Genomic DNA, 27927 nt, shown 5'->3' with positions numbered 1-27927 from the left:
CCTATCCGCCATCTGGATCGTGAGAGCCTTCAGTTTACCCTCCTGTTCACTCTCTAGTCACCTCACCTCCCTTTCCCGTGTCACTTTTACCGCAATTATCTTCCCCCCTAATGGTGGCCTTAAAAGCATCCCAAATCCATTGTGGGTCTATGTCTTGTGTCTCGTTAATTTCAAAGAACTGGTCTATCCCCTCTCTCAGTTCCTTCCTCAGCATTTCGTCCCTGAAAATGTGTGCTGGATGTTTCCACTTAGGGTAGCTAATTGTGTTGATAGCGAGAATAACATTGTGATGGGTGCATGATCTGATATGGTAATGTCTCCCACCTCCATTCCCTTCACTCTACCCAGCAGAGTGCTTGATTCTCAAATATAATCTATCCTGGATGCCGACCTATGAACGTCAGAGTAAAACGTGTAACCCTTCATGTCCCCTCTCAATTCTCTCCACGTGTCCACTAGCGCTAGGTTTTCCAGCTTCCCTTTCAGTTCCATAGAGGGTCTACTTTGATTGTGATAAATCCCTGCACTTCTGTCCTTCTCGGAATCCCAGGCTAAGTTGAAGTCTCCTACAAATATTATATTTCCTTTAGCAAACCCCTCCATCTTGTACCATTAATTGTATATAGTGATTTTGGCCTGTATTTGGAGCATACAAGGAGGCTATTGCGATCGTTTCCCCTCCCCCGAAGCACCGTTGCGACATACCTGCCGTCTGTATCTTTACTAACCCCCATTATTTTGAGTTTGACACTATTTTTAGTGCCCCCTATTTTTTTTTTTGGTTGTTTGACTGACTGAAGTATTCCGTCATATCCCCTTAGTCTAACCCTATGAACATCCTTTTCTTGTATATGAGTTTCCTGCAGCGCCATCAGATCTGGGCACTCCCTCGCCAAGTACTGTTACAGTTTTTTCCTTTTTTACAGGTGAGTTGAGCCCCTTTTATATTAATCGATATGAGTTTCATCTGTTTACGTTTAGCCATTTTTACTGTGATTTTTCTAGTGCTGAGCCTTCCCCTTCCTGTCTGACTCCCCCTCCAAACCCCCCCTCAAACACGAAACCAGACCCGCCTTCCCCCACCCACTCCCTCCTGGGGTGACCCAACCGACCTCTAGCCCCTCCCGATTCGCCTCTTCGGGTTTTGAGCCCCTTCTCACCCCCAGTGGTTCCGCTTGCAGGTCTTCCCTGACCCATGTGATTTCCAAGACTTCCCCCTCAGCTTCCCCCCGCCCTCTTCTGTTTTGTTTACATATCCCCTCCCCAGGAGATCTGACTTTTCTCCCTTGACGCTGCGGTTACCGGTTCTACAGTGGACCCCTTTCTAGTAGACTATACTTGTAGTCCTTCTCTCTCCGGGAACCTTGGGCCTAGCGGTCCCCGCTTTTTTCCAGCCTTTCTCTTCAATTCTTGGCTTGTTCACTCTCTCCATATGCCGAGTCCACCTCAATGCTTAGTATATCTGCTCCCTCTTCGACCGTTGTGATTCTCCTTTGTCTTTTATTTACTTCAAAGAGGATTCCAAATGGGAATGTCCATTTGTATTTTGTATCTTATATTCCTTTTGACCAGCTCCTGTACTATCTGGCGCAGCTGTCCCCTTTTGTTCAGTGTAATTTGGGACAGGCCTTGGTAGAGTTGCACCGGTGAGCCATTGTATTTAAGTTCTTCTGGTTTTCTAGCTGAAGCAAGAATGCGTTCCTCCTGCTTATATTCATGTATTGCCACCAGGACGTCCCTAGGCCTGACCACCGGCACATTTCTCTTTGGGCCCACACTATGAACTCTGCCGACCAAAATTCCTTCTGGGTCTGGTATGTCGAGCAGAATAGAAAATATTTGTTGAATTACCTGTTGTAGATCCGCGTCTCCCACCGTCTCCAGTAACGCTTTTACCCTGATGTTCACCCTCCTCAACCTGTTTTCGAGGTCCTCAATTTGTATTTCGAGGTTATGCGTTACCCTTGCCAGGTGTTCCATCATATAGTGTATTTTGTGGGTATCCGCTGCCAACTCCTGCAGGGCTCTTTCGTTGGTATCCACTCTTGCTCCCAGGCCATGTAGTTCACTTCTGACCTCCTTTTATTGTACCTGTTAAGTCGTCCTTCATTTTATTCAATTGTGCCTGCATCATATTTTCCATTCTGTCTCCGAGGTTCTGGAAACATTGTTCCATGAATTCTTGGGTGACCCCAATTGCATTCGGGGTCCCCTCTTGGGAGGTATCCTCCTCGCTCCTTTCGTCCCTCATTTCAGTGTTCTGCATGGATCCTCCCTCTTTCCTCCACATATTCTGGATCACCCCTCGCCGCCTTTTCTATTTCCTTTCGCTGGGAACTGGCGGTCTTTTCCCCCTGCTTTTTGACAGGGGGGACAGACCTGGGTATGATAGAGCGTAGTCCAGGAAGGGCGCCCACGTGTGGTAGAATTTATCTCTGTTCTCAAACCTTAGGGCCAGGATTTTTTCCGCTGCTATTATGTCCCAACACTTGGTCCACCACATTTGGACCGAAGGACTTCTGGATTTTTCCAGAGTCTTGCAACTGAGATCTTGGCCGCGGTCAGTAGATGGGAGCAGGGTTCAGCCCTATGACCTGTTTGGGGGAATTGGCCCTCGCCACTTGATCAGAGCAGTGCGATTCCTGGGTCCCAGGGGATTGTCAGTCCCGTGATCAGGTTGATTTGCTCTAATACTGCTTTCCAAAACTGCGATGATTTTGGACACGACCAGAACAAATGGAAGAGTGTGCCTTTGTCCAGGCAACCTCTCCAGCATGTTGGTGGAATCACCGGGTTGCATTTGTTGAGGGCTTCTGGAGTCCGGTACCACCTGTAGCATACCTTGAATGCCCCCTCCTTGTTGGTAACACATTTCGAGCTTCTATTTGCTCTAGTCCAGATCTGGTCCCATTCCTCCGGTTAGATGGCTCTGCCAATGTCTCTCTCCCATTTGAGCATATATTGCTCTTTGAGGGCCGGATCAGTCCTGTTTAGTCTAGGATCTTGTATAGGGTAGAGATCTTGCCCTTGGGGGGGGCGGTGCTGGCGATAGCTTTTTGAAGCCCCCTGTGTACTGCGCAGCTCCTCCCATGCATTGCGGTCTGCTGCCCAGGCCGGGGGAGATCTGCCTCTTCCTGCCCTCTTCTTCTGTTCCCGCTCTGCCTGATTGCCAAATGCTATCTCAGATCTCCTTTCCTTTCCGCAAAGCCTTTAATTCATGGGGCTGGTTATGTCACCTCAGGCCCCATCTGGTACTTTACGCTACGCAAGAGACTTCTCTGCTTTTTGTGGGTTTTCTGCTGCCCATGCGCCCTCTTACCTGGCGCCTGATCTGGCTGAATGCTGCTAAAGCCTCCTCTGGGCCCTCTGAGTGGACTGGGGCCCTTGTGCCCCTTTGTTGGCCCCCCACTGGCCTCTTTGTCCACTTTAGGGAATCCGTGTTAGCTCCACGTGACCTTAGTCCTTTTACGCTTGGCCCTCTTGCCAGCTGCTTTCACTGAACTCCCATTTTATTTGCTGCTTCTTTATGTCTTGGGGCTTGTTATGCCTCCAGTCGCCCCCACTTGCTCAGGAGGTCCGGTGCTTGGCTCTTTTCTGGACTTCTCGCTGCCCTTTAAGGCTTTTCTGTTGCTGCTGCACCCTGCAGATCAGGGTTTACTCAGGTGTGGTGTCACCGCCTTGCCCCATGTGATTACGGGGGCTAGCCGTCTTTGGGGTGCTCCTCAGTACTGCTCTGCTCCCCTTCGCCCCCCCCCCCTTATTAGCCTCTTCAGGGTTCTGTGTTATCTTAACGGGGCGAAGTCTCTTTCCAGCACTGCCCTATTGCTCCTCCCTGGAGGGAGTGCGGGTGCGAAGCCTGTTCTGGACCATTGCGGGGGGGGGGTCCTCCTACCTTATGGTTGATGAGGCCGGACTCACTACAACTGCCTCCTGCTTGCCGCAGCTCTGTCCTCGCTTCAACGTTCCAGGCCTGCACATACCACTTTTTTCTCCCCTTTCGCTCTCCTCCTCTGCTCGGCGACGGTTTCTCTGCTCCTCCTTCACCCCCGCTCACCGACAGGGTTACACTCTCCTTGCCGCCCTCTTCGCATTCCCTGCAACCGCCTGCCTCCGTGGGGGCCCCTTCTTCCTGGTCTTCTGGCGCTCCAACTCCCAGCCCCCTCTGACGCTTACTGGCCCTGTTGCACCCCGTCGGACGGAGTGAGGGAGATCTCTCCTTCCCTTGTGCTGCACCACTCAACACACCGCTCCCGTGCCCAGTCTCGCTCAGGACCTGCACCCACTGCCACTCCACCCTTCTCTGTGACTTCGGGTCTCTGCTCATCCTGTCTGACCCCTTCTGGCTGCACTGGGCCGGCTCCTCTTTGTACCCTTTCTTGCTGGTGACTTGGGGCACAAGACACTGTGCTGGCCCTGCTCCGGCTACCGCCTCCACATTCCCGGCGTCCCAGGTTCCCAGCGCCTCCCGTGTGGCCCCCTTCTGCCCTGACTGGGCCAGTGCCACAGCATTCCTTTTCTTGCTGATGCCTCTGGGCTCGGGACCCGACTTTGGCCCCAGACCCGCTGCCGCCTCAACTCTCCCGGCGTCTTCAGCTCACAGCGCCTCCTGAGAGACCACGATTACCCCGACTGTGCCAGCACCTCTGCGTTCCTTCTCCTCCTGTTGGCATAGGGCGCAGGAGCCCCCTGGGTGCACTGCTTGCTGCTCCGTGGAGATGTCCACACTGATTCTTGCCTGGGGAGGGGAATTTTGGTTGGATTTCACCTCTCAGACCTGGCAGTGGATCAGGGCACAGTGCTTCACCATGTCTCCACCCCAGCGGCCATCTTGGTTCCCTGTTACCCACTTCTTAACAGGACAGGGTGGGTTAAAAAAATGAGTCCCTGCCCACCCCTCCAAACTTCCCAAGCTGCACCTGCCTTTCCAGTCTCAATGGCGATAGGAGTGGTGAAATTAGGCAGCACAGACTCTATTCTCACCCCAGCCCCATTTGCCTCTCCATTTGCTCTGGCTCTCAATATTAGCATGATTTGGCAAGTAGGATGGGGCCTGGAGCACACATTGGTGATACTGCTCTTATCCCATGTTTGATTCAGCTTCATTGTCCGCATATGATGGAAGAGTGCAGCAGAGCTGTGCTCTCCCACCAGACACTGGCATTGCAGAGGACCCTGCTTTGAGGGGAAGTAGTAGGGAGGAAGCGGTGAGTAACTGGACAGTTAATAGAAAACGATTTGATATGGCATTTATAACGTGCCTATACACAAGTGTTTCAAGGCACGAAAGAGCCTTGAAACAAAATAATGGAGCAAGGAGCTAGGCAGTGGGTGACAATACTTGGCTATGAGGCAAGTTCCTGGGCAGAGCATGTCAACGGGGCAAGTTGTGCAGTATTTGCAGCCAGTACGGCATACCTGTAAATTTAATGGTAATTACTGGAGTACCTGGGCAGTTAATGGTACATTTTGGCAAATTGACCTATGTCTGCTGTCGCACTGTGCCCTCTACCAGTGACCCTAGACATGGCCTACACAGCCAAAATAGGAGTCTACCCAAAAGTACAAACATTTAGCGTTGCCAAGACTATTTTTAAGTAGTTGTAGTCCTAGGACTTGTGATGAAGCGGATAAGACGAACCCTGACGAACAAGATCCCAGAGAGAAATGTACTCACTTTGCAGGAGTACATCTTCCCTGTCGGTAGCCACTTGACAGAAGGTAAAGCACAACAGATGACAACCTTGGAAAACCAATACTGAGTCCTCTTGAAGCCATAGAATCTGGTGTAAGGATGTTGTAGGAGAATAGCAACACCAGTGCGAGAGGGGAACTGTTAAGGCAGAATTCCATTATGGGGGTTCTGCAGTATCATTTATGGGGCCTAGCCTCATTTTGCTTTTTCCCCTTTTTTATTATTTGAGGTTTCTAATTAATTTGGTGGCTAGAGAGACTTCTGCTGAAGTCCCTCTGCCACTACAAACCTTTCTACCTTACTTAAGGTAAATGGTATGTGGTCACCTTTTTAAGGGGTCTAGTCCCAGGGGTGCATCTCAGGCACCCCACTTTTCCCTATTTATTTTTGTATTTTGTTTTTATTGTTTAAAGACCGTTCGTGGCTCTAAAGCAGCAGAGCGCAATACAGAGGGTGGGTAGCCAGCATTTGGACTGCCATCTATTAACCTTAGCGCTGTACTGTGAGGTCTGTGCATCCATTGGAATTAGTCCTTGGGCAGGTGTTGTAGAAAGAGCCATGTTTTGAGAAATTTTCGGAATTGGAGAATTGTGGGGCCATTCCGAGCCAACACCGGGAGTTCCAGAGGGTGGGTGCATGACAAGAGAAGGACTGTTCGCGGGTCCTCTTTGCAGACGAGTTGTGATTGAAGCCGGTATGCCGATTTTGGTTGATTGATTTATGCTGCACAAGCAGCGTGTGCCACCAGATTTGTGAAGCTTAGCCACCAGGGACTATGGTGTGCTACTCGTGACTGCTTTGTAGATGATGCATGCTGTCTTGAAGAGTATCCTGGCTTGGAGTGGAAGACAGTGTAGTTTGCATAGGATGGTGGTAACTCGGTCAAAGTTCTGTGCTCTTATAATAAGACGTGGTGGATTGCGTTTAGGGGAGCGAAGTGAGCAGAGCATTTCGCCCACTAATGTGGAGACCTGTGATGAATCCTCAGACTCCTGGCCTAAAGTCTCCTCCCATGTGTGCAGGGGAAGGCAGACACTTACTAATCCTAACCCTGGGGTGGTATTAGCTGGGGTGGTCACCTGGGAGGAGAAGGACCCCAATGGAATAGGAGGGTTCCGCTAGGAGAGATGCAGTATTCGTCTCTGAAGGATGAGATTCCAGAATATCTAACAGTTTGTAAAAATCAAACTCACTTTCCTAAAGGTAACCGACCCATTGGTAAGGAAGGCCATTATGGTCAATATAAGGATCAGAACAGTAATACCCATCCTTTTGTAGAAGTATAATCTCTCCTCCTGGGTTAAACTGTGAAAATAAGTCTCTTATCTAGAGATCTAGTAAGTTAAATAAAACTGAAATATGTAAGGAAGTAAAGAATGAAGATGTTGGGAACTTGAGTCCCATAATCCCACAGGTACTGGGACGAGGAAGAGGAGCTTGAAAGCACAGAACTGTGATGTGCAGTCTAGTGTCCTCAACAATCTCCACCTGAGCGGGAATTTGAATTATTTAAATCCCTCATGTGCAGGTACGGGCGACGGAGGGGGGAGTAGCAGTAGTCTCAGAAGTGGTTTTACGTGGCCGTGTGTAGCAAGGTCACTGCAGTGCCTTTGGCAGGTAGTGGTGCTATAAGGGTCAAAATCAGAAAGAGCCCGGACAGCCGAGGTCGCGAAGCGGGAAACACTGGTTGCAGGCTGCCTTGTTGTAGAGGGGAGCTCTCAGCACAGCATGTTTGTCTCTGTTGGCTTGGGAGTACCCAGACCCGACAGGAGCAATGGGAGATCCTGTCGAGGAAGGCGCAAGGCATGCAAAGCCAACTGCAGCTGTCAGCCGCTCCAAGTCTGGCGAGGGAAGATGTGGCAGCTGTGGGACACACAGATGCGCAATGAGAGACCGGTGAGTTGACCTTGCAGATGTGACCCGGTGCACTGCATTGTGAACCAGTAGCCACTTACTTACCTTTTGAATACTGAACTAATTATTAAAAAAACATTTTTGGCACAATCTACATGCTAAGCGAAACCGAAACAAAGTTTGTAACATAAAGATGGAATAATATTGAATGAAGGTTATAATTAAGAAAGGCGAGACGATTGTAAACTTGCAGAGTGAACACCATTGGCAAAGTAAAGAGGAGGCTGAATTGGAACAAAACTGTAACCAGTGTTGCCAAATCCAAGAGGAGGCCATTAGAAAAATCAGATAACAACTAGCATTAGTCAAGGTTATTAGAAGGTGAAGGGGAAACATCTTTCATGGAAAGAGACAATTTAATTATTTGTTACCAGCTTTGATATTAGAAACCCAGAGTGGGCAGGAAGGTTACCCTCCTTGGGGAGAAAGTCAAGGGGGAAAGGAACATAACCTGCATTGCATATGGCCAATTGATTTTTGGAACAAACAGCACCAGTGTGTGTTACAGCCTTATGGAAGAAGTTGTGAATTATATTGATTTTGAAAGTCAAAGGCGTTCTGAAGTAACCTACATTACAGAGTACTGATAGTAGTGTTAGTGGATTCATCCTCGCAGGAGAGTACACCAGAAATTGGATTGTTAGTGGTAGTCCTGGCAAGTTAGTGAACCAGGAAAAAAAGACTTTGAGGTACTCCATTTTGATGGAAGGTTGTGGTGGAATGAAAGTGGCAGCTCCACCTATGTGTTTGATAAACTGTGTAAAAACCATCCTGATGAAAACAGTGCCGTGTTGTGGGAGTGCTTCAGGAGTGCTGAGGGACGCTGCATGCTCCGCTGACAGTAGCCTGATTGCTTCTCTGTGTTGCTGCTTACTGTGAAGCACCTTGGACTTGCTGAACTTATAATCTACTATAATACATCAAACATAGAGCACCCAGACTTCCATAGACGAGACTTTGAACATTTTTCTCCTTACTTTTCGTAGGTCTGCCAAGCCCCACCTCAGTTTCCCATCAAGCACTACAAAATCACGGGTGTGAGGGAGTGCATCAGGAGTGCTGTTCGGCTGTGCAGCCGGCAGCCTCCCGCACTGCATTTCGCTTGGCAGGCATCTTCTTTTAGTATCCAGTAAGCTCTTCAATTATACATTCTCGAATGATGGAATTTTTCACCTTGAAAACTGGAATGCCGATGAATGTCTCCCCAATTTGTAAAGCTGACCATGCTGCTGTTCCACCTGTGCTTAATCTGCCTTTACTGGTGCTCCGAAAGGGTTTGCCTGTAACTGGAGTGGGAAGCATGGCATCCAGTAAGCGACCAAAGAGCTCGAAATCTTTAGGCACGAACATCAGGAATTTTTATGCTCCTACTGTTGCTGACAAAGATCATGCTTCAAATGAGGAAAGTGAGCCTGCAAAAATAAGTAAAGTGCAGCCAGTCTGCTCAGCAGTCTCTCTGACAATGATTTCAGATGCAGACATGCTTGCGCAATTTTCAAACTCTACAGCACTGGTTAATGGCTCTTCATGCCAGAGCCGTTACCCAATGTTGTTAAAGTGGTTATGCGACCACATGAGGTCCACAATGCGCTTGTTCGTACTGTGCGTTCCCAGAAGATACCCTTGCTATTCTCCCAAGTGTTGAAAGCCACACCTTCAGAAGCGCGAGTGGTTGACTGTGAATTGTAAGTTGATAACCATTTGTTGTTCACAACGGAGGACAGGAGAATGCCTGTTCCCCACCCACCGCAAAATAACCTTTTCACCATCGGCACTCGCGTAATGTTGTATATTCTTCTTTTCCGAACCCAACAGGGCCCCTCCTCACTAATCATGCCCCTGTAATTAGCCAGAACACCCCCGCCAGTTGAGAGTGTTGTTTATGAAACTCAACCTGAAGTATACTGGTCAGCCCATAGTTGAAACCTGTCACAATGCCCCATACTTTATCCTGACACTTCTGCCTCGTCAATTGATCTTTCGGATGTGAATAAAGCTTTCGTTCGCACAGCCCACTCCTCCATCATTTGGGCTGGCAGCATTGCAAACTTCAAACAATGGCACCCTACTAAACACATTCAATAATAGTGTTCACACACTGATACTCCTTTATGAATCTCTCGATCACAAGACCCTAGCAAAGATTGATCAGAAACTGGAAATTCATAATAGGGAATGCCTCTGTGTCAAGCATTCACGAAATCCGAGCATTTACCACCAGCAGTGACACTGTTGACCACGCCTTACCTCATGAAATTAACCAAATAACGAGCCACTCTAGATCCGTGCCTTCATCAAACCTAACACAGCTGACACTGCCTGTCCCAGTGGTGGTTATGGGCGTGGATGATGACATTTTGACTTGTCCCTCCGTATGCACGGCAAATGATGTTGTACCTCAGGGCAACCTTAGAGCACAGCCCACGGTTGATGCTCCTGAAAATCTATGTGAAGTTTTCCAAAGACCCTGTTAAAAAGAAGGGGAAATCTCGATTTAATTGCTAATGCTAAATGTTCACAAAATAGAGCATTCCAATTTTTCAAAAACAAAAAACCAAAGAACCTGCCGCTATTTGCAACATTTCTAAAAGCCATGCATTTATTAATGCCCTTTCTACTCCACCTAGGACAAAGGCTGTTGCTGTTAAAGCTAATCATTCTAAGGGCCATCCCCAATGCTCAATAAATACCATCCCTATTAACTGCTCTGCACCAGCCCCCACACCCGATTGCTTAAATTTCTCAACATATTCAATAACTATGCTTCCCGATGAAGCAAGGGAGGCTGACCTAGACACATCAGTGGCAGTTTGTAGCAACCGTGAACCTATTGAATGCCCAGTGGAGGACAGTAATAGTTTCCAAACTTTGGAGAAAAAAAGAAATACGATCCCAAACAATAAGTGGGTCCCATCATTCTCGATCACCTTGAAACAGGACTAGCTCAAGAGCTCGCTATGGCAATAGCTCTCTGCCCAAGATTGAAGAATCAGTCCATCTGTGCTGTCTTGCCACATGACATTGCAACACCTCCTGTTTTGCCCTTCGTGAGACCAAAAACCCATAACAATAGTAAACTATTGCACACTGCTAAAGCATACTCCCATAGAAGAACAGGACTTCTTCAGATGTTAGATAGAATAATGACCCATATCCAAACAGAACAACAATATTATCAGTGTTCAGCGGGATAAAAAGTTTGAATAGAGTACAATCACGTGATATTCAAACTATCCAATTCTTAAAAACACGTAAGCTGGACACTGTGAATGTTAGAGTTCCCTCTTAAATAGTAAGAGTGCATTCAATTCAAACAGTAGCCAAGCTCCTTAGTGGTAGAAGTGATGAGCACCCTGAAACTATCCTCAACCCTTGATCGGTGAACTGCGTGTGCATCTCCCCAAAACAGAAAGTAGATCAGGGAAACACTAACAATAGCCCTATCAATTCTTACCTGGAAGCGAATGAGAAGCTAAGATGCCCGCAAAAGGAACCCCAGGGATCATGGGCTTGGTTTAGAAAAACATTGCATGAGAATCAAATAACCCCTCTGAATCTCTAGAGCCAAACCAAAATCAAATCTCCCAAGCTTAAAATTACATTCTGGAACATGGGGGGATTGTTTGCTGGATTTTGAGGACTTAATTTATTTAACCTGGAGAGAGTGAGACCCTTTTTTCCCACTCTCTCATGTAGTTTAATGTGATTTTGTGCACTGTTTCCTTTTAGTTGTGGAGTCTGACAAACTCCATAGGCATCATCTTTTACGTTGTGTCACACAGCACCTTCAGTGCAGTGGCACAGGGAAGTCTTTCAGATTTCCCAAAGGTTTAAATACCTTCTCTGGGATAAACTACTGTTTCCCAGAGCAGTAAAGTGAAATTGACTTTACTGATATTTGTAACTTTCTAGACCCAGCACACACTGTTTTACAATAGGGTGCTGGAGGGGTTACCTAGTATCCCCTTTGTCTATCTTCTCATGTAAACATGTTTTATGTTACCCTTTTCTCACTGAATGGCTGGTGGCAGTGGTTTAGTTTGAACTTACATAGTGTGCGTTTACCGTGGGCTGCGTTCGCAGCTGCAGTAAAGCACCCAAGGTATGGCCCAGGTCTTCTCTTCTTGCCATTTCTTTGTGGGAAGGTCCATCTTGAGATTTACTCTGTGCGCCAAACCTGGGTTGGTCCCATTGTTCGCATTGCCGTTGGCGGGATTCACGAGTGAAGCCTGGCTCTGGCTCCAGGGTGTCTGGGGTAAGCAGGAAGTGAGGGAGGTGCCCGAAACTCCCTGTGCTTAGTCTCCCAAATCCACTCTGTGGTGATTTGCCGGCTGACTGTCCGGAACTGGAATGGTGGTGAGCTTTACACTACATAGTATACTTGGAAATGGTTGTGTTAGCGTAGAAAAATAATTCTTCAAAAACTTGGGGTGCAAACCCATTGGAAAAAGTGCCTCCGTGGTTAGCACTATATAAATTGTGGAAAAAAAGAGACCTTGGCCATGAAGCCAGCGGTGTGGGCTGCACACCCGTAGACCACTCAAAAAGTGGTTAAATTTAAATGTTCATGGTTACAATAATTATTCACTGTGGTTATAAATCAAAAATATATTTTTATTCATTGCTTATTAGTTTCATAAGCTTTAAACCCTCTGTGGGTATTATAATTCTGAGGCTGAAATGTCACATTCGAGGCCTATGCATTTCGGGTTAAACACTCTTCCTCAGGGCCTGTGAACATACAGCTACAAGCTGCCTTGTGGTCAAATCTACTTACAAAGTTTATGCATTGTCAACATTTTGCAAGTAATGAAACAGTTACAGCAAAAGATCATTCAATATATACAATGAAGGAAATCATCCATAAACGTGCATGTAGCGTTTTAAAATGTACGTTACCAATGAAGTATTATGAAGGAGGTGTTTAAGTAGATCATCAAAGGATTCATCGGAGTTCAAAAAACAAAGGAAAAAATAAACAGCAATGAGGATGTGTCTATATATGTTAAGATGCTGTTCAAGCATTACGCTTTTAAAATGAAGATGTGGCAAAGTGGAAAAGGGCAGGTAACTGACCTGCTGCTCGCGTATCTACTGCTTGAATAGAAAAGATTCCTATCACGGAGACGATGGTGTCCGTGTCAATATAAGCCTGATCACGAGTCTGTAAAATGACAGAGAACTGTCAGAAGGTATGATTTCATAAATGGCAAGCAGACGAAGCCGTGTCTGGAGAGTATTTTACCTGAATGTCTGTTGCACGGCTCTGAAAAGCAGCAGAACGCTGCAACCACTCGCGTGCAGGTTGAAACTAGCTAAGTCTTGGAAGGTAACTATGGGAACCAGAATGCTGACAAGATTAGGTGCGCACTGTGTTGTGTGTGTGGAAAACTAAACGGCCATCTTGAGATGGTGTTCTAGACTGGTATGAGTAGTTTAGTGAATGCGGAAGTACGCTAAATCTGCAAGCGTGCATCTAATTGTGATGTAAATCAATATTAAGAAAAAAGAAAGAAATCCTATGAGGAAATAAACAGATAAAATAGAAGATAAATAATTCAAAGAAGAAATTATTAAAAAAATGTAAAAATACAAGAACATGCGGAAGGACGACGAATTGAACTGATCAAAAAATAATAAATGCTTCATATTAGTCTGAAATGCTTATCAGTATGTTAATGAATTTAAAAAATAAAAAATAGAAAACAAATAAATAAGGACAACGTAATGCTGATAAACATATAATGCAGGAGCTGAACACAAATAATGTTTATCCTACATAAAAAACAAATCAAATTGAATTCTTCATTCATCCCTTCCGGTGTCAGGAACCCTAACTTTTCTATCCAAAACGCTTCTTTCTGGGCTCTCAGTTTTTTTCATGTTCGTATTCTGTCCTTTGGTGGGGATCACTTCTAACACTGTAAATCTGGGCTGTGTTATTGTGTGTCCCTTTTGAACAAAGTGTCTTGCCGCTGCTTGTTGTAAATTCGGATGCAGGATTTATGTTCATTGACACGTACTCGTATTTCCCGTGCGGTCTCGCCGACATAATACTTAGCACATGGGCATTTGATAGCGTAAATAAAGTTCTCTGACAAATAGGTGGCGTGATGTTTGAGTTGGATTTTCTCTCCTGTCCTTGGATGCGATATGTATGGTCCTTTAATAATGTTATTGCAATTGCCGCAACTCATGCATGGATATGTCCCTGGGTATTTGTTAGCAGTTTTTGGTTTGGATTTCTTATGTGTGTCTCAACCAATAGGTTTCGTAGGTTATTGCTTTTTTGGTACGCAAACATCGGTGGTTGCGCAAACAGTTCTTTTTGTCCTCTGCTCGTTCTGTAGTATATTCCATCTTTTAAGCACACTGTCTGTGATTTGTCGACTCTGAATGGAGTATTTTGTAACAAAGACCAATTCTGGACTCGTACGTTCAGGTTCTTTGGACAACAGTTGTGTACGATCTTTTGTGTCTGTTTTGGTCCTGGCAGCTAGGAGATCATTCTAAGGGTATCCTCTCTCTTTGAGTTTCATGTGTAGTTTGTTCAATTCCAGATCGCATTCTACTGAATCGCTTACAATCCTTTTAATTCACAACATTTGGTCAAATGGTAAGTTGCGGAGGATGTTTGGTGGATGAAAACTCATTCTGTGAAGGCGGTTATTTCTGTCGGTGGGTTTCGAGTACAATTTTGTTAAAATCCTAGAGCCATCGATCGCTGTTTGGACGTCTAGATAATGAATATTTGGGTTGCCTATTTCCATAGTAAATTGTAGTCTGTTGTCGATGTTTTTCAGATACAGTAAAAAAGTGTTGAGCTCTTCTCGACTGCCTGACCAAATCCCACATATATCATCGATATATCGATACCACTTTTTCAAGTGTATGCTCCATTGTGGGTTATTGATGTGCCTAGTTTCAAAATCATACATAAACGTATTCGCATATGATGGTGCCATGGTTGCTCCCATTGCGGTTCCAGTTAGTTGTTTGTAATACGTTTCTTTATATTTGAAACACACATTTTCTGAAATAAATTTTAACAAAATCAACAGAAATTCTTTGTTCGCTCCTATTGGTCCTGCATCAAATAGTAATTTGTCAACTGCTCTTTGTCCTGAGTTGTGTGGAATACTTGTGTAGAGACTAGCAACGTCTATGGTGAATAGAATGTCTTCTGTTGTAAGCTCGATTCCTTCCAAAATCTGTAAAAAATTAGTAGTGTCTTTGACATACGTAGAAGTCTGTTGAATAATCGGCTGAAGAAAATAGTCTATGTATGTACCTAAGGGCTATAGAATGCTTTCAGTGGCAGCCACTAACGGTCTTCCAGGGGGATTGGTGAGTTGTTTGTGAATCTTTGGCAGAATGATAAATGCGGCATTTCGGGATATGAGGTCCATAGATAGGCTTTTGTTTTACTGCTGATCCAATTGTTCTCCAAAGCAGTTTCTAATATGTCATTGAGTTCAGTTTTAATGTCCTTGGTCGGATCATGTGTTAGTATTTGATATGTCTCTGCATCTGATAGTTGTCTCAAACATTCGGAATCATATTGAACTGTATCCTGTCCGGCAAAGACAGCCATCCTGCTGGGTGATTGACAGCTAGGCTGGAATGAATGGGAGAGAACTGAATAAAAGGCAAGGCTTTTGGTTTGGAAGGCAGAGTAGACCACTGGACAAAGGAAACGAAGAAGAACTTGAAGAGGACACCTGCTGCAACTCCTTGACCGTTGGTTTGCCCGGTTGAAGCAGTGCTGAAACACCAAGTTCGCATCGACAGAGGAGCCCCTTCCAGGACGACTTCTCCCCTTGAGTCGGTGGGACCAATCCACTCCAAAGTATGCCACCTCGACATCCATCTCGGAGCTGGTTGAATTTCCGCAGAGTTGCTGCTGGAAACCGTAGAACCAGGGAGTAGAACACCAATGTATGTGCATTGCTTTTTCCGTGCTCCCAGGAAGCAGGACTGACCGAGCCTGAGCCCCCTCGACAGAGTGCAGGACCCCAGAAGAAAGGAACTGCAATGTTGCGGTAGACGCGAGGAGCTGAAACACTGAACAGCCACTGAAAGTGAAGTTTTCCGGTTGCGAGTTTAGATCATCCCAGTGCATTGCAGGAGTCCCCCGACATCCTCCCTCTTGTCCCACGACTGAGGCTCAGGAACAGTGAAATCTGCAGAGCTGCACAGGAACAGGAGTCATCTGCTGCATCTTTTCTTCATTTTAAAGGTACTGTACCAAGTCTGAGAGAATTTACCTCTCACAGTAGAGTTGCTTGCATCTTCTACTACTCAGAAGTCCAATCATCTTGTGGCCCTACATTTGATTCTTCTTTTCTTCAAAGACTTATAAAACATTGTGCAGACTTTCTACTTAACTACAAAGAAGTGCTTCAGCTCACATAGACTTTTGCCTTTTGCCTATTGCCTTTGGCTTGGCCTCTTTCACTGAATGACTCTTATTGGGGGATCTGAAAGTATTTGCCTGCTTAAGAATATTTGTGGTCTCTTGTTCTAAATAATCTTTTCCTTTGACTTATTAATATATGATTCTAAATGCAACAGTGATATATTAATGTCCCAGCACCCTAGCAATTGAAGTCACCTGAGGGTGTAGGTAGTCTCTGTGGGCCACCCCAAAAGGGTATCTACTGGTTTAGAGATATTAAGAGTGTGTATTTCATGAAGTGTATATGAGTGTTACTGTTATATTGCTCTCTTCCGAAGAAGGCTTATTCTAACTGACTGATAAATAAACTAATTTTTTATTCAAGAAGCCTTGAGTGTAAGAGTTTACTTGAATAATTGTAACTGTAAATCTCTGTGTCACTCCACTACAGCTCACATTGACTCCTCTTGTGATAAGCCTGGCTGCTCAACACGCTACCAAAACTGTGTAGTACAAGCTTATACCAAAGGTTGGGTTTCCTACACCTGTAGTCGGAGTTGTTTGTAGTGTTCCCAGAGGGTACTGCATACAAACTTTGCCTAAGAGGGATTTGCGCATTTATTGGATCCAAAACATGCATTTCATCTTTCATCATATGACATCATAAATATCCAGGAAACATGGCTGTATGACCAACCAGTTTGCTCAAATCGCAAAATTAGATGGATTCCGGCCACCAAACAGCAGTTAGGCCGTCCTATGGCAGGACTACTGATTGCGATCAAAAAAGAGATAAATGCAAATCTTACCCCGTGGACATCTCCACAATCGTGTTTACAGCTGGCAAAGCTAGTTTAAGATAATCCAAACTCGGAACTATCTAATAAATTTGCCATTCTGAATATATATCGAAACCCAACCTCTATAGATGATGAGGTATTTATTAATAACCTCATCCTAATGCTCAACATGATTAGCAGGAGACCCGGCGTCCTATATTACCCCGATAGCTGGGGATTTAAAGATGTCACGTTTTGACCAAAAAGAAGGCAAAAAGTCTATAGCCAACAGATGGCTAAACTTGGAAGAACAAAATCTGGTTATGCTAAACAGATCCTGCAATGCTGACACTCCTCCCAAACCAACGTGGAGAAGAGGTAATTCCTCTGCTAGAATAGATTATGCATTTTTATCAACCCCTGCGCTACCTCTTGTGATAGATTTCAAAATCATTGAGACAGATCTCAGTGACCATAATATACCAGCTATTTCTAGCTATTGTAACGCTAGCTGCCTTCTGCTTGTAATTCTAGAGTGTGTGTCGGATATGTATTCTTACTGTGTAAATGTATTGCAATAGCTTTGTTCCACAGAAAAAAACTGTAACCATCTTCTTAAAAAAGAAGTCACGCATCCCTAAACGCATCATGCTCCGGAGTGCCGCGACGGGCGGCCTAGGGGTCCCGGATGTGACCAGGTACTGCCTCGCAGCTCAGCTGGCCTCAGCCTTCACATGGAAACTTCTCGCTAATCGACCCCGGTGGCTACAAATTGAAGAAGATTGGAGCAAGACCCCGATTGAGGCGCTGCCCCACATGAAAGAACCAAAGGGTACCCAAGACCCGAGCCCTCTGCCCTCGATGAGAAATACAGTCGCTAGCTGGAAAAAGGCAGCCCGCCTATGGAAGTGCAGAAGCACAATGGGACCCCTTACACCAATCTGGGACAACCCAGACTTTTCCCCAGGAATCGCACCAAATAATTTTACGAAATGGCGAGGCGGGGGCTTGGAGACCATGACAGACTTCTTTCAGAATGGACGCCCACTAAATTTCGAGGAGTGCAAAGCTAAATTTCAGGTCCCGGAGACCGAAAGGTTCCTCTACACGCAACTGACGCACTGGCTCTCGAGCAAGCTAACCAAGAAGCATGGCTGCAGAAAACTGACGGCGCTAGAACACACACTCGCTGCCAACCCTCCGAGGGGGAAAATCTCCATATTGTATAAATTATTGGACAGGACAGATCCAACCAAAAAAGAGCCATAAATGCTAAAATGGGAAGACGACATAGGAAGAACGATTGAGCCGGAGGAATGGAATCGTATCTAGACCCGGGCGCACAAAAGCTCAAAATGTGTGACAAAGAAGGGGCGTTCAAATTTTGCTACAGGTGGTACCGCACCCCTGAGATCCTAAACAATTGCAACCCGGCCATCCCTGCACAGTGCTGGAGGGGCTGCCCGGACCGAGGAACCCTGTTCCACCTCTTTTGGACTTGCCCGAAGGCCACCCAATTCTCGAGGGACACCCTCGAACAGATCAAAGCAATAACTGGGCTTACTATCCCCTGGGACCCGGGAATCGTGTTGTTGGGGGCGACAGGGAATGGCCAACTCCCCTTTACAGGCTGCATGGCGGACCTCTGCTCCCACCTCCTGACAGCCGCCAAAATGTCCATCGCCAGACTATGGAAAAACCCGGAAGACCCATCCACACACATGTGGTGGTCCAAATGTTGGGAAATCGTTACGGCCATCAGACTTGGCAACAGAACCAAATTCGAGCGCATCTGGGCCCCCTTCCTGGACTACGCACAACAATTCCCCGGCATGGCAAGACAACCCCCGGCGCTGCGTTGGATGGAAACCCAGGACTGAAAGGAAAGGGGCATAACAAACAGCTGATGAACCAAAGGACTTCTGTTTCCAACCAAGTTGCTAAATACCTGGCAGACTAGGCCGACAACTTCACAAGAAGCCAACTGTGAAAGAGGCAATCTTCCCGTTCCTACCTTGGACCTTACCCCCCCCCCACTCTCTCTATTATTTGCTCCGCTCTTGGAGAAAGTTTATTATTTGATATGATTCAGTTATATTAATTGCAGTTTTCTTTTCTTGTGTGTCATTACAAGCTCCAAAAGCATGTAACACTTGAATATCTGCAAAGCTTCTTATACCAAAAAACAATAAAAACAATTTTGGAAAAAAAAAAGTAGATTGTAAATGTTTAATGATGTTAATTTGATTGTATTAATTTTAATGGGAGATTTTTGAGTATGATGTATGTGGTCTAATCATGTCTTATTTAACATAATATGTAAATTATAATGTGAAGAATCAGTTTTAACTGACATTTTTGTAAGTTATTTAAAAAAAAAATATATACATTGTTGTATGTACTGAAGTGTAGTGGTTGTCTTTCTCAGGAGAAATCCTATTGAACTATTAATCAGATGTATAATTAACTCTACTTGCTTCGAAGACAATCGCGACGCCACGCGAAAATATACAGAAGTGAAGGAACTTTGTGTTGGAAACAGAAATTGCTTTTGAGAGTAACTTTTGTGTGTTAGCTCTTGAAGTGGAATTTGACTCTTGGAATGAACTTTATTCATTGGAACTTTATTTGGGAATTCTGTCTTAATTCTGGGGAAGGGGAATCAGACCCTGGTAAAAATATTTGGTTCTAATTATCATTTTGTTGAACAGCCAAATGAATACCTGAATTGCTTTTGGTGTATCTATAAGTGTGAGGGACATATATATTTTTATGTATTAAAATGTGTGCCTATAGGTCTCGGGGCGCACATAAAAACAGAGGTCAGCAGTAGAGCAGGGAGGCGATGCAATGTTAAAGAGATGTGTCTTTTGTTTATTAGTGTTTTCCTTTAGCCTTAGTTTGATAGGCAGGGAAATATATGTTCGGTTAGGGAAAGTGAGGCGTTTAACACACCCATTTAATTTAATGTCTTCTGGTGAAAAATATTTATCAAGTTGTCCGCCTCACCTTTCTGACCCCTCCCAGACCACAAGGGCCTGCACTACAGACCGGAAGTCCTGCGGCGGGATGAAGGGTTTGATTTTTTGAAAGGGTAATGATTCTGAGCCAGGCTATTTTGGCCTTCTTGGCTATGTGTTTCTGTAAGGACAGCCTGCTGTCAATGGTGAATCCTAAGGATTTTGCTGAGTCAGAGTTGTGAATCAAATCCTTCAAGGTGCATATCATTGAGCCATTGTTTGAGTGTGTTTTTTTTTCTTTTTAAGCTGGCTGCCTGATCAAGACTACATCGGTCTTGAATGGGTTAAAGGCATGGTCTAGTAAAAAATGTTATTTAAAAAATAGATAGGCAACATAAAAAAAAATACTAGCATTCTCTTTTTTAAAACTTCCTATGTAAAATTTTGAGCTATTCAAGCTCAAAATTCGCAAAAGCAAGCAAATGCGTGCATCCATTTTGTGAAATGGATGCCCTCCTGTGCTGGCTTTTGCTTTTGCGGCACTAATGAAGGAAAAACCAGCCAGCTGTAGTAAACGCAAGCTACTGCTGGGTGGCTTTCCCTTCATTAGTGCTGTAACCGGAGGACGGGGACCGGAGACCAGAGCAGGAAAGCTGCAGCTGAATCTCGGTAAGTGCTATTTATTTTTTAAAAAAATAAGCACTAGCTGCGTTTTTTTTTCTAAGTTTTCCGGGCTGGAGGAGCCCAGAAAACTTAGAAATAAAACCGCAGCTTTAAAAACGTTGCATTTATGTTTGCGGTCGCTTTTGAAGCGACCGCAAACATAAATACAACGTTATTGTGTTGGAAAACGCTGCGGTTTTTCTTTCCAAGTTTCTCAGGCTCCTCCGGCTCGGAGGAGCCTGAGAAACTCGGAAAGAAAAACCACAGCATTTTCCAACACAACCGCGTTGTGTTTCTGCCTGCTGTGGCTATCACTTTGGGTCTCCGGTGGGCACCGGAGACGCAAAGTGAAAGCCACAGCAGGCAGAAACACAACACGGTTGTGTTTACATGCCGCGTAGCGGAGAGCCCCAAATGGGAAATGCTAAATGCTGCGTTGTTTCTGCCTGAATCTGCTTTCCCATTTGGGGCTCTCGGGCTCCCCACGGGGAGCCCGAGAGCCCCAAATGGGAAAGCAGATTCAGGCAGAAACGACGCGGTTGTGTTGGAAAACGCTGTGGTTTTTCTTTCCGAGTTTCTCAGGCTCCTCCGAGCCGGAGGTAGGCAGTTGACATCCGGGACTGGATGATGGCTAGGTAATCGAGGAGAGGAATGATGTCCTGCGTGCTATTTACTCGTGTAAAATGGAGTATCATCCGTATATTGGTGGATGGCTATATTGGGATCTTTGAGGAGAGTGCCCAAAGGCTCCATGTAAAGGTTAAAAAGGATTGGTGAAGAAGTCTCCATGGGGCATGTTAATGGTAGCCACATAGCTGTGTCGCTCCCGGACCACAGGATTTTTCGGGACCAGAGCCCGTGTTGATGCCCCCACTCGGGAGATGAGTATGTCCAGATCTGCTGTGGGGGCCCTGGGGCAGTGCAGTGTGAAGTCTGCAGATCTTGCTTCGCTAGCTCCTGAGAAATGGTGATCGGAAGCCTGGGCGGTGTGCAATAGGAGGTGACATGAGGAAACAGCTCCACACGTATTTCCCAGTCGTGGTCTTTGTCCCAATGCGGAGAGCTTGCAGGAGAGTTTGACCTGACGGGGTACGGCTGCCCCAAACATCTGAGGGGGTCGGGGGGGTGGGGGGGTGGTCCGTGGGACCATGTTGAAGCCCAGCAGTGGGGTATTGTTACGCTCACCTGGTCTCTGCGGAGGCGTTGGGGCACGGTTGCAGACCTCCCGGGGGTGAGGTCGCCCTAGACTAGATTCTCCCTCTGCTCTTGTGCGGTAAACTGCGAGGAAAGGGCTGTGCTGCTCAGGACCGTTTCTGCATGGATACAATGGGCGTGAGTATACCGGTCTGTGACCCTTGCGCCCTTCCAGTCCCCTCCTCCCAAGACGTGACTCCTGGTGGATGCGCTGCACTGCCCCTGGAAGGCTAACCTGGTGCTTAATGTTTGTGGGCGCTCCGTCCTGCTACTTCTGGCAGAAGCGCTTGTCTGGCAAGGACCGAGTTCCTTCACTGGTCCAATGCGATTGGTAGTCCAGTCCAGCTGCGACTAGCCCATTTCACTTCAGGTAAGGGTTCTTGTTTGTCTTTGTCTTTTCTTGCATGTTTGTTTGCTTTCAGCCTGTCCTTGTTGTATTTTGTGCCATTTGTTCTTGCATTACCGCTCGTTCGTTCTTTGTATTATTGTCCGTTCTGTATGTTAATTGCGTGTTCCTTCTTTCACGCTGTTCTTTCGTTCTCTTCCCATGTAGGTGATGTAGCTGGCCCGGTAACTGTGGCGCTTGAATGCGGTAGCTGAAGAAACGAGGAACTGGACCTGCGACGGTCTGTTAACAGGTAAGCTGTCCACTAGAGATGCCCTTGTGATCTGAATGCAGCGCGACTCTTGGATGGTGAGGTGAGAGATAATCTAACCTTGTCTTTCGTTATTTTAGCAGGAATCGAGTTCGTGGATGATGAGCACAGTGCTGCGGCGTCGGGATCTGAACCGTCTGGTTCCAGAAGGTGAGTATGCAGGTAGAAGGTCAGATTCCAGCGGTGAGTATGCAGGTGGATCCCAGGTGGTGAGTATGCAGATGGATTCCAGGCGGTGAGAATGCAGATTCATACGGCGGTGAGCGTTGCGTTGCATGTGAGTGCAAAGTAACGCGAAGCGCTGGCTTCAGGAACAGGGTAGCTTTAAATAGCTGAGCTTTTGGGGCCACACCCATTAGTCTGGCCTGCCTGCCACACCCGACCACACCTAGAACTTGCATGTGAATCTTAAGCCTGGGGAGCCACACCCAGTAACATGCACCTGGAAAAGGACCTGAAATAAAGCGGCCTGAGTAGAAATAAAGTAGTCCCATGCTTATACCGTTACATGAGCCTGGCGCCAAAGGAGCCAGGACTGAGTCCAGCCGGGCCCCTTGTGTCTATATGTCCCAAAGGAACATAAATGGGTTATGTGACCCACGACACCCATTACCTGAGGGGGTGGTGCTTGTGTCCTTGGGCCTGTGGTCGTGACAGGAGTGCCATACAGCGGGCCGACAAGCGCCTCTGAGGAGAGTCATGGCTGGCTATTGAGAGCTAGTCCCATGGCTGAAGTCTCCCACCCCTCTCCCCTGATGCACACATACTGAGGAAGCCCTGGGTATAGAGAGAAGGATGTGCTGCTTGGCTATCAGCGTCATTTCAGAAGGTGGGGGAGATAGCTGGTCTCATCTCCTGAGGAGCTTCTCCCAGGGAGCCACGAGTGTTTGACTCAGTGGGCATGAGGCGGTGTTGGCTTGAGAGGCCCCGGAGAACAACACAGACACGGCGCCGGTGGTTTCCAGCTGCCTGCAGCTGGGGTCTCTGAACGAGGTACGAGACAGTCAAGTGGAAGGGTGAGGGGGGCGGTGGCAGCATCTACTCTTTTGCTCCTGGGAGAGTACACGATCAGAAGGGGTCCCAGGGCTGGGCCTAACTCCTGCGCCCGGTGAGGGGTGCTTGGTTGGTGGATTACTCAACCCTACAGCTGGTCAGGCGGCCACAGTGCACTGGCGGGTGGCCCCCTGCAGAATGGCTTTATTAGGGCAAAGGGCAGCATTGAAAGAGGGGACATCTGACTTCACTTCTCCTCGGCTCCCTTCTGATGACCTATGCATGGCGGTGGGTCTGCACCCTCGACGAGAGATGCTTTGTTGCCCCTGAAGAGGGCTGGGGGTGGTCTGATCCAGGAGTAAGGACCCCGTGTGCCTCCGCTGGTGCAATCCTTTAAGATGCCAGGCAGGCCCCCTCTTTCCTGATGGGAGCCCAACATGGTGATGGCGATCTGGACCTGACAGAGCGCTTTGGGATGCATGGAGTGCCCTGAACAACTGTGAACGTTTTACTTTGGCAGGCTATTACCGCCAATCCCTGGTGGATCCTGGTGGTGGAGGGCTGGGGAATACGCACTCCACTAAGGGGGCTGACATTCTTGTTTCGCCCTTGACTCCCCACTTTAAACCCTTGTAGGGTTATTATGCTCAAACCTGTGCAAGCTGAACTAGGATGCCTCACACCGCAGGTGCCCTGATTGGTGGTGGACCACGCGTCCACCCGCTCTCCACTTAACTATCTGGGCCGACGATTGGGTTCTGGGCTTTTGGCATCCCTCTCCGCAGCGAAGGGTCCTGCTCGCAGTTTCGTGAGCCCCTTGTTACTGTTATCACCCTAATGGACTGGAAAGCATCTCTCTAGAGGGTATCAGGTAATATTATCCCCATATATATGGTCGCCGTAAATAATATCGCCGGGAAAAGGTCGTGGCGATATTATATGGGTGACCATATATATGGGGAGAGGGGCAAAAAAAATAAAAATAACATTAAAATAATTGGGGGTTGCGGGGCTGTCCCCCGCATGTTCCATGCAACAATGTCGCCACAAAAAACGGCCATTTTTTTGGCGATATTTTTGCATGGCGAGATTTTTGTGGCGACATTATTACATGGAACCCTCCAGAGATGCCACTTTTCCGGCCTTGTGAGCTCCCCAGGAGTGCAAGAGCCTGAGCGTTCGACCATGGCGGCGGAGGCTGCGGAAGCAGTGTTGACAAAGAAGGTCCTAGCAGCCTTATTGGAGATCTGGGGGATCCGCGTGGACCTAGGAGGCCAGCTCGATACTTTGGACAAGCAAGCGGATAGAAATCGATGATAGACTGGTCACCCTAGAGACTAATCAAACCTCTCTAGTCATAGTGGAAGTCCAAATTGATATTAGGCTTTCAAAACTTGAAAGTAGTGAATCTTAGAGACGTTTAAAATGGATGATTTTAAAAATCGTGGGAAGAGAAACAACCTTTGTTCTTTTTTTTTTTTTTGGGTTCCCAGAAAGAGGGAGCAACTGAAGGAGGGATCAAGAGGACCATTCATGAGGTGGTCCAGCTCCTTTTTGGCAACAACACGATGGTTGAATTTGCTATTGATGGGGCGCACCACGCTTGGGAGATTGGGGGGGGGGGAGAGAATCAGAGGGCCGAGGTCTGTTCTTGCCAGTTTCCACTATTATGAGAAGACGGAAGGAAGGAAGGCCCCGTTTAATCAACTCTTCCAAGATAACTATTTTTCAGGACCTTTTTCGGCTTTTAACCTGGTGAGAAGAATGATGTGCAGCCTCCTCACCCAATGGTCAATGAGAATGGAGTTTGGTATTTGTCTGGCCAACAACCTATCCACTGTTAGCTTTTAAGTAATACTGCTGCCTTGTAAATAATAAAGCTTTCAATGCGTATATTTGTACGGAGCGTTTCCAGCTGACCCTGAGCATGTTTCATCACTATCTGCAGTTTCCTAGTAGGACTGTGTACCATTTCCGCTTGGATGTACTTCAACTTCTTTTCCAGCTCTTCCTCCCACCCGAGTCTCTGCTTGTCCCTGTTTGCCTTCAGGGATATTAAGTGCCCTCTCATCACTGCTTTGAAGGCATCCCAGACTATTTCCGGGCCCATGTCCTGGCTCTCATTCTCTGCAAAGTATGTGTCGATTTTCTCTTTCTTCGAGTCCGCCAGGACAGGGTCCTGTAGCAGATCCAACGGTGCCAATTCCAGATGCCTTTCGATGTGTCTCCAATTGCCACTTGCAGTGACAATGGGGCATGATCAGAGAGTGAGATAGTCCCCAGTTCCAGCCCCTTCACCCTTCTCACTAAACTGTTGGAGACCCAAATATAATCAGTCCTCAATAGGGAGGTGTGTACGTGGGAGTAATACATAAATCCCTTAGATTGTCCCTTGATTGCCCGCCAGATGTCCAGAAGTTCTAGCGTAGTGATCTTTTGCTTCACTGCTTTCGATGGTGCCATTATGTGTGAATTGGCTCGTGAACTTCTGTCCTGTTGGGGAATCCACGCCATATTCAATTCTCATGTCAATATGATGTCCCCCCTGGCGAATCCCTCAAGTTGTGACTATGTCCCCTTTAAAAAGCCATCCTGTCCTGCATTGGGCCTGTAGAGTGTTGCTAAAGTGTATAAATGTGTGCCCATTTTTTCGTTGAGAAAAAGAAAGCGCCCGTCTTACCATTTAGGACGTGGGCCGACAGTCTGTCATTTATCGCTATAAGTAACCCTGCAGTCTTATTGCTGGCATTAGCCTGGTATAGCTGGGGAAAAGCCCTTAATCCTAAACTTCCCCTTGTCCTTTTTTTCCAATGTGTTTCTTGGTACATCAATATGTCCAGCCTCTGCACTTTCACATATCCTTCAAGCTTGTTCATTACCCCTTACATTATGTATCAAGATTTTGATGGACGTCATGATAATATTGTGTTACCCTGTGTCTCCTGAACCGCACAGAAGTCTGCCCGCAACTTGTTCCGGCCCCTCCTCCCCAGCTGTAGCTCCAGCGATCTCGAAGCAATGGGACGCCTCATCTCCGTTAGAGTCCCCACTATCACAGGTGGTTACCGGAATGGCCCTCCGTTGCTGATAGTTATCCTGCTCTGTTGTAAAGGCGGGTGAATCTCCTTTAACAGTGCCCCTCTGCTGACCGCTTAACGCGCACAGCTACTGTTCTCTGCTCATTGCGCTGCCCAGTGGAGACAGAGCTGATCAAAAGCGTCCAGCCCCGTCAGCCGCCATCTTGAAATCCGATGCTTTTCTTTTTTAACGCAACTTTGGTGAAGCACACTCATTGTGCTTATGACTCGAGTGGCCAAAGGATGACCTGGTTAAGACAATTACACTAACACATTTACTGCTCTAATTAAGTCATTACCTCTCAGAAGACATCTTTGAAAAATCAATGGCAGCAAAGGTTTGGTGGTAAGACTTGATAAAGCTAGCTCAAAGAGATCCCAGGAGGATATGTTTTGGACAGTGAAGGGCAGGGAGTGGGTAGGAATGGCCATAGGGATTAGCATAGCCATGGACAGTCAATAGGTGGGTAAATAACCAAACACCACCTACAAGCTTTGTGTCATCTGCATATGCTATTTCTCCCTAGCTGTACTCTGTTGCAATACCTTTGGTTTATAGTTGACGCTTTAGCCCCACCATATAGCCAGAACTAATCATGATGTGCATAGATTTACACTGACAAATGAATGTTTGTCATTTAATGGTTCTAGACTAGTTTTAGATGCAGATGATAATCTGTCCCTAGGTGCGCATTGCTAATCTACTTTGTACCTTCTTCATCTCGTTTTGTAGAAACAAATTGTTTCCTGAATCCGCCATTAGGAACATCATGTATCAGATACTGCAAGGGCTTGCATTTGTTCACAAGTACGGTAAGTTTGTTTTGGTATCCTTTGTATGTGCATGTCTAAAGGAGCTGATTAACTTTTTCTTTCAGTGCATTAGAAAACGGCCATCTTTGTCAACATTGATCCAATAATGAAGTGTGCTTCAAATGTAGCCTTCTACCCATGTGTTTGGAGAAATCCTGCTGTCAGTTTTATACCAATAAGTAGCCAGATACAATAGTGTCCCTATTGACATGTGATAGAAAGGTTTTTCAAAGTCTGTAAAATAAATCACCTTGCAGCAAAAAGGTTGTCTCCGCTAGTGTTTTAACCCAACCATGCTCTCTTAAGGTAGTGCAGCTAAGCAGCCAGGCCTGAAAGGAGGGAATTGGTACTTTTGTGCTGTACAGTTAACACTTTCAATTATGAGAAGTAAAAGAAACCACACAAAAATACTTTAGCTAATTACACAACCAAGCACATAACACAAAATGTGCGGGGCTCCCTGTGAGCCATCCTGAGGGCCCCACCCTTCCAAGCTTGGTAACAAAGCACAGGCCACGCCACACTCTGGGCCAGCCTGCACCACCACGCATGCTCAATACGCATGATGATCATGCAGCTGCAGGCTCACGCCACACACTGCACTAGGGGAAGGATATAGATGTGTTATTCAAAATTTAAATCTTTTGCCTAGTGTTGAAACAAGGAGGCTGTGTCCGGCTCTTGACATACGAATGTACCAGCCAACTCTGTGCGTTGCCACCGATATTACGCACAGTGATGATGACCTGAGAAAACCTTTCATGCTGACTCTGCCAGTATCCCCATTT

General features: G+C 46.5%; 1 protein-coding gene across 3 annotated transcripts in view; it reads left to right on the top strand.

The window, feature by feature from the left end:
- Positions 1-27927, top strand: part of CILK1 (ciliogenesis associated kinase 1) — a 488937-nt gene that overhangs the window by 34240 nt on the left and 426770 nt on the right. For all 3 annotated transcript variants that reach the window (XM_069606120.1, XM_069606118.1, XM_069606119.1), the window contains one exon: positions 27060-27139. In XM_069606120.1, the coding sequence (XP_069462221.1) occupies positions 27060-27139 (80 nt within the window). The remainder of the gene's footprint in view (positions 1-27059; positions 27140-27927) is intronic.

The sequence above is a fragment of the Ambystoma mexicanum genome, chromosome 4p (assembly GCF_040938575.1).
Source record: "Ambystoma mexicanum isolate Mex_15411 chromosome 4p, UKY_AmexF1_1, whole genome shotgun sequence".
Lineage (NCBI taxonomy): Eukaryota > Metazoa > Chordata > Amphibia > Caudata > Ambystomatidae > Ambystoma > Ambystoma mexicanum.
This window is presented reverse-complemented; position numbering and strand designations above follow the sequence as displayed.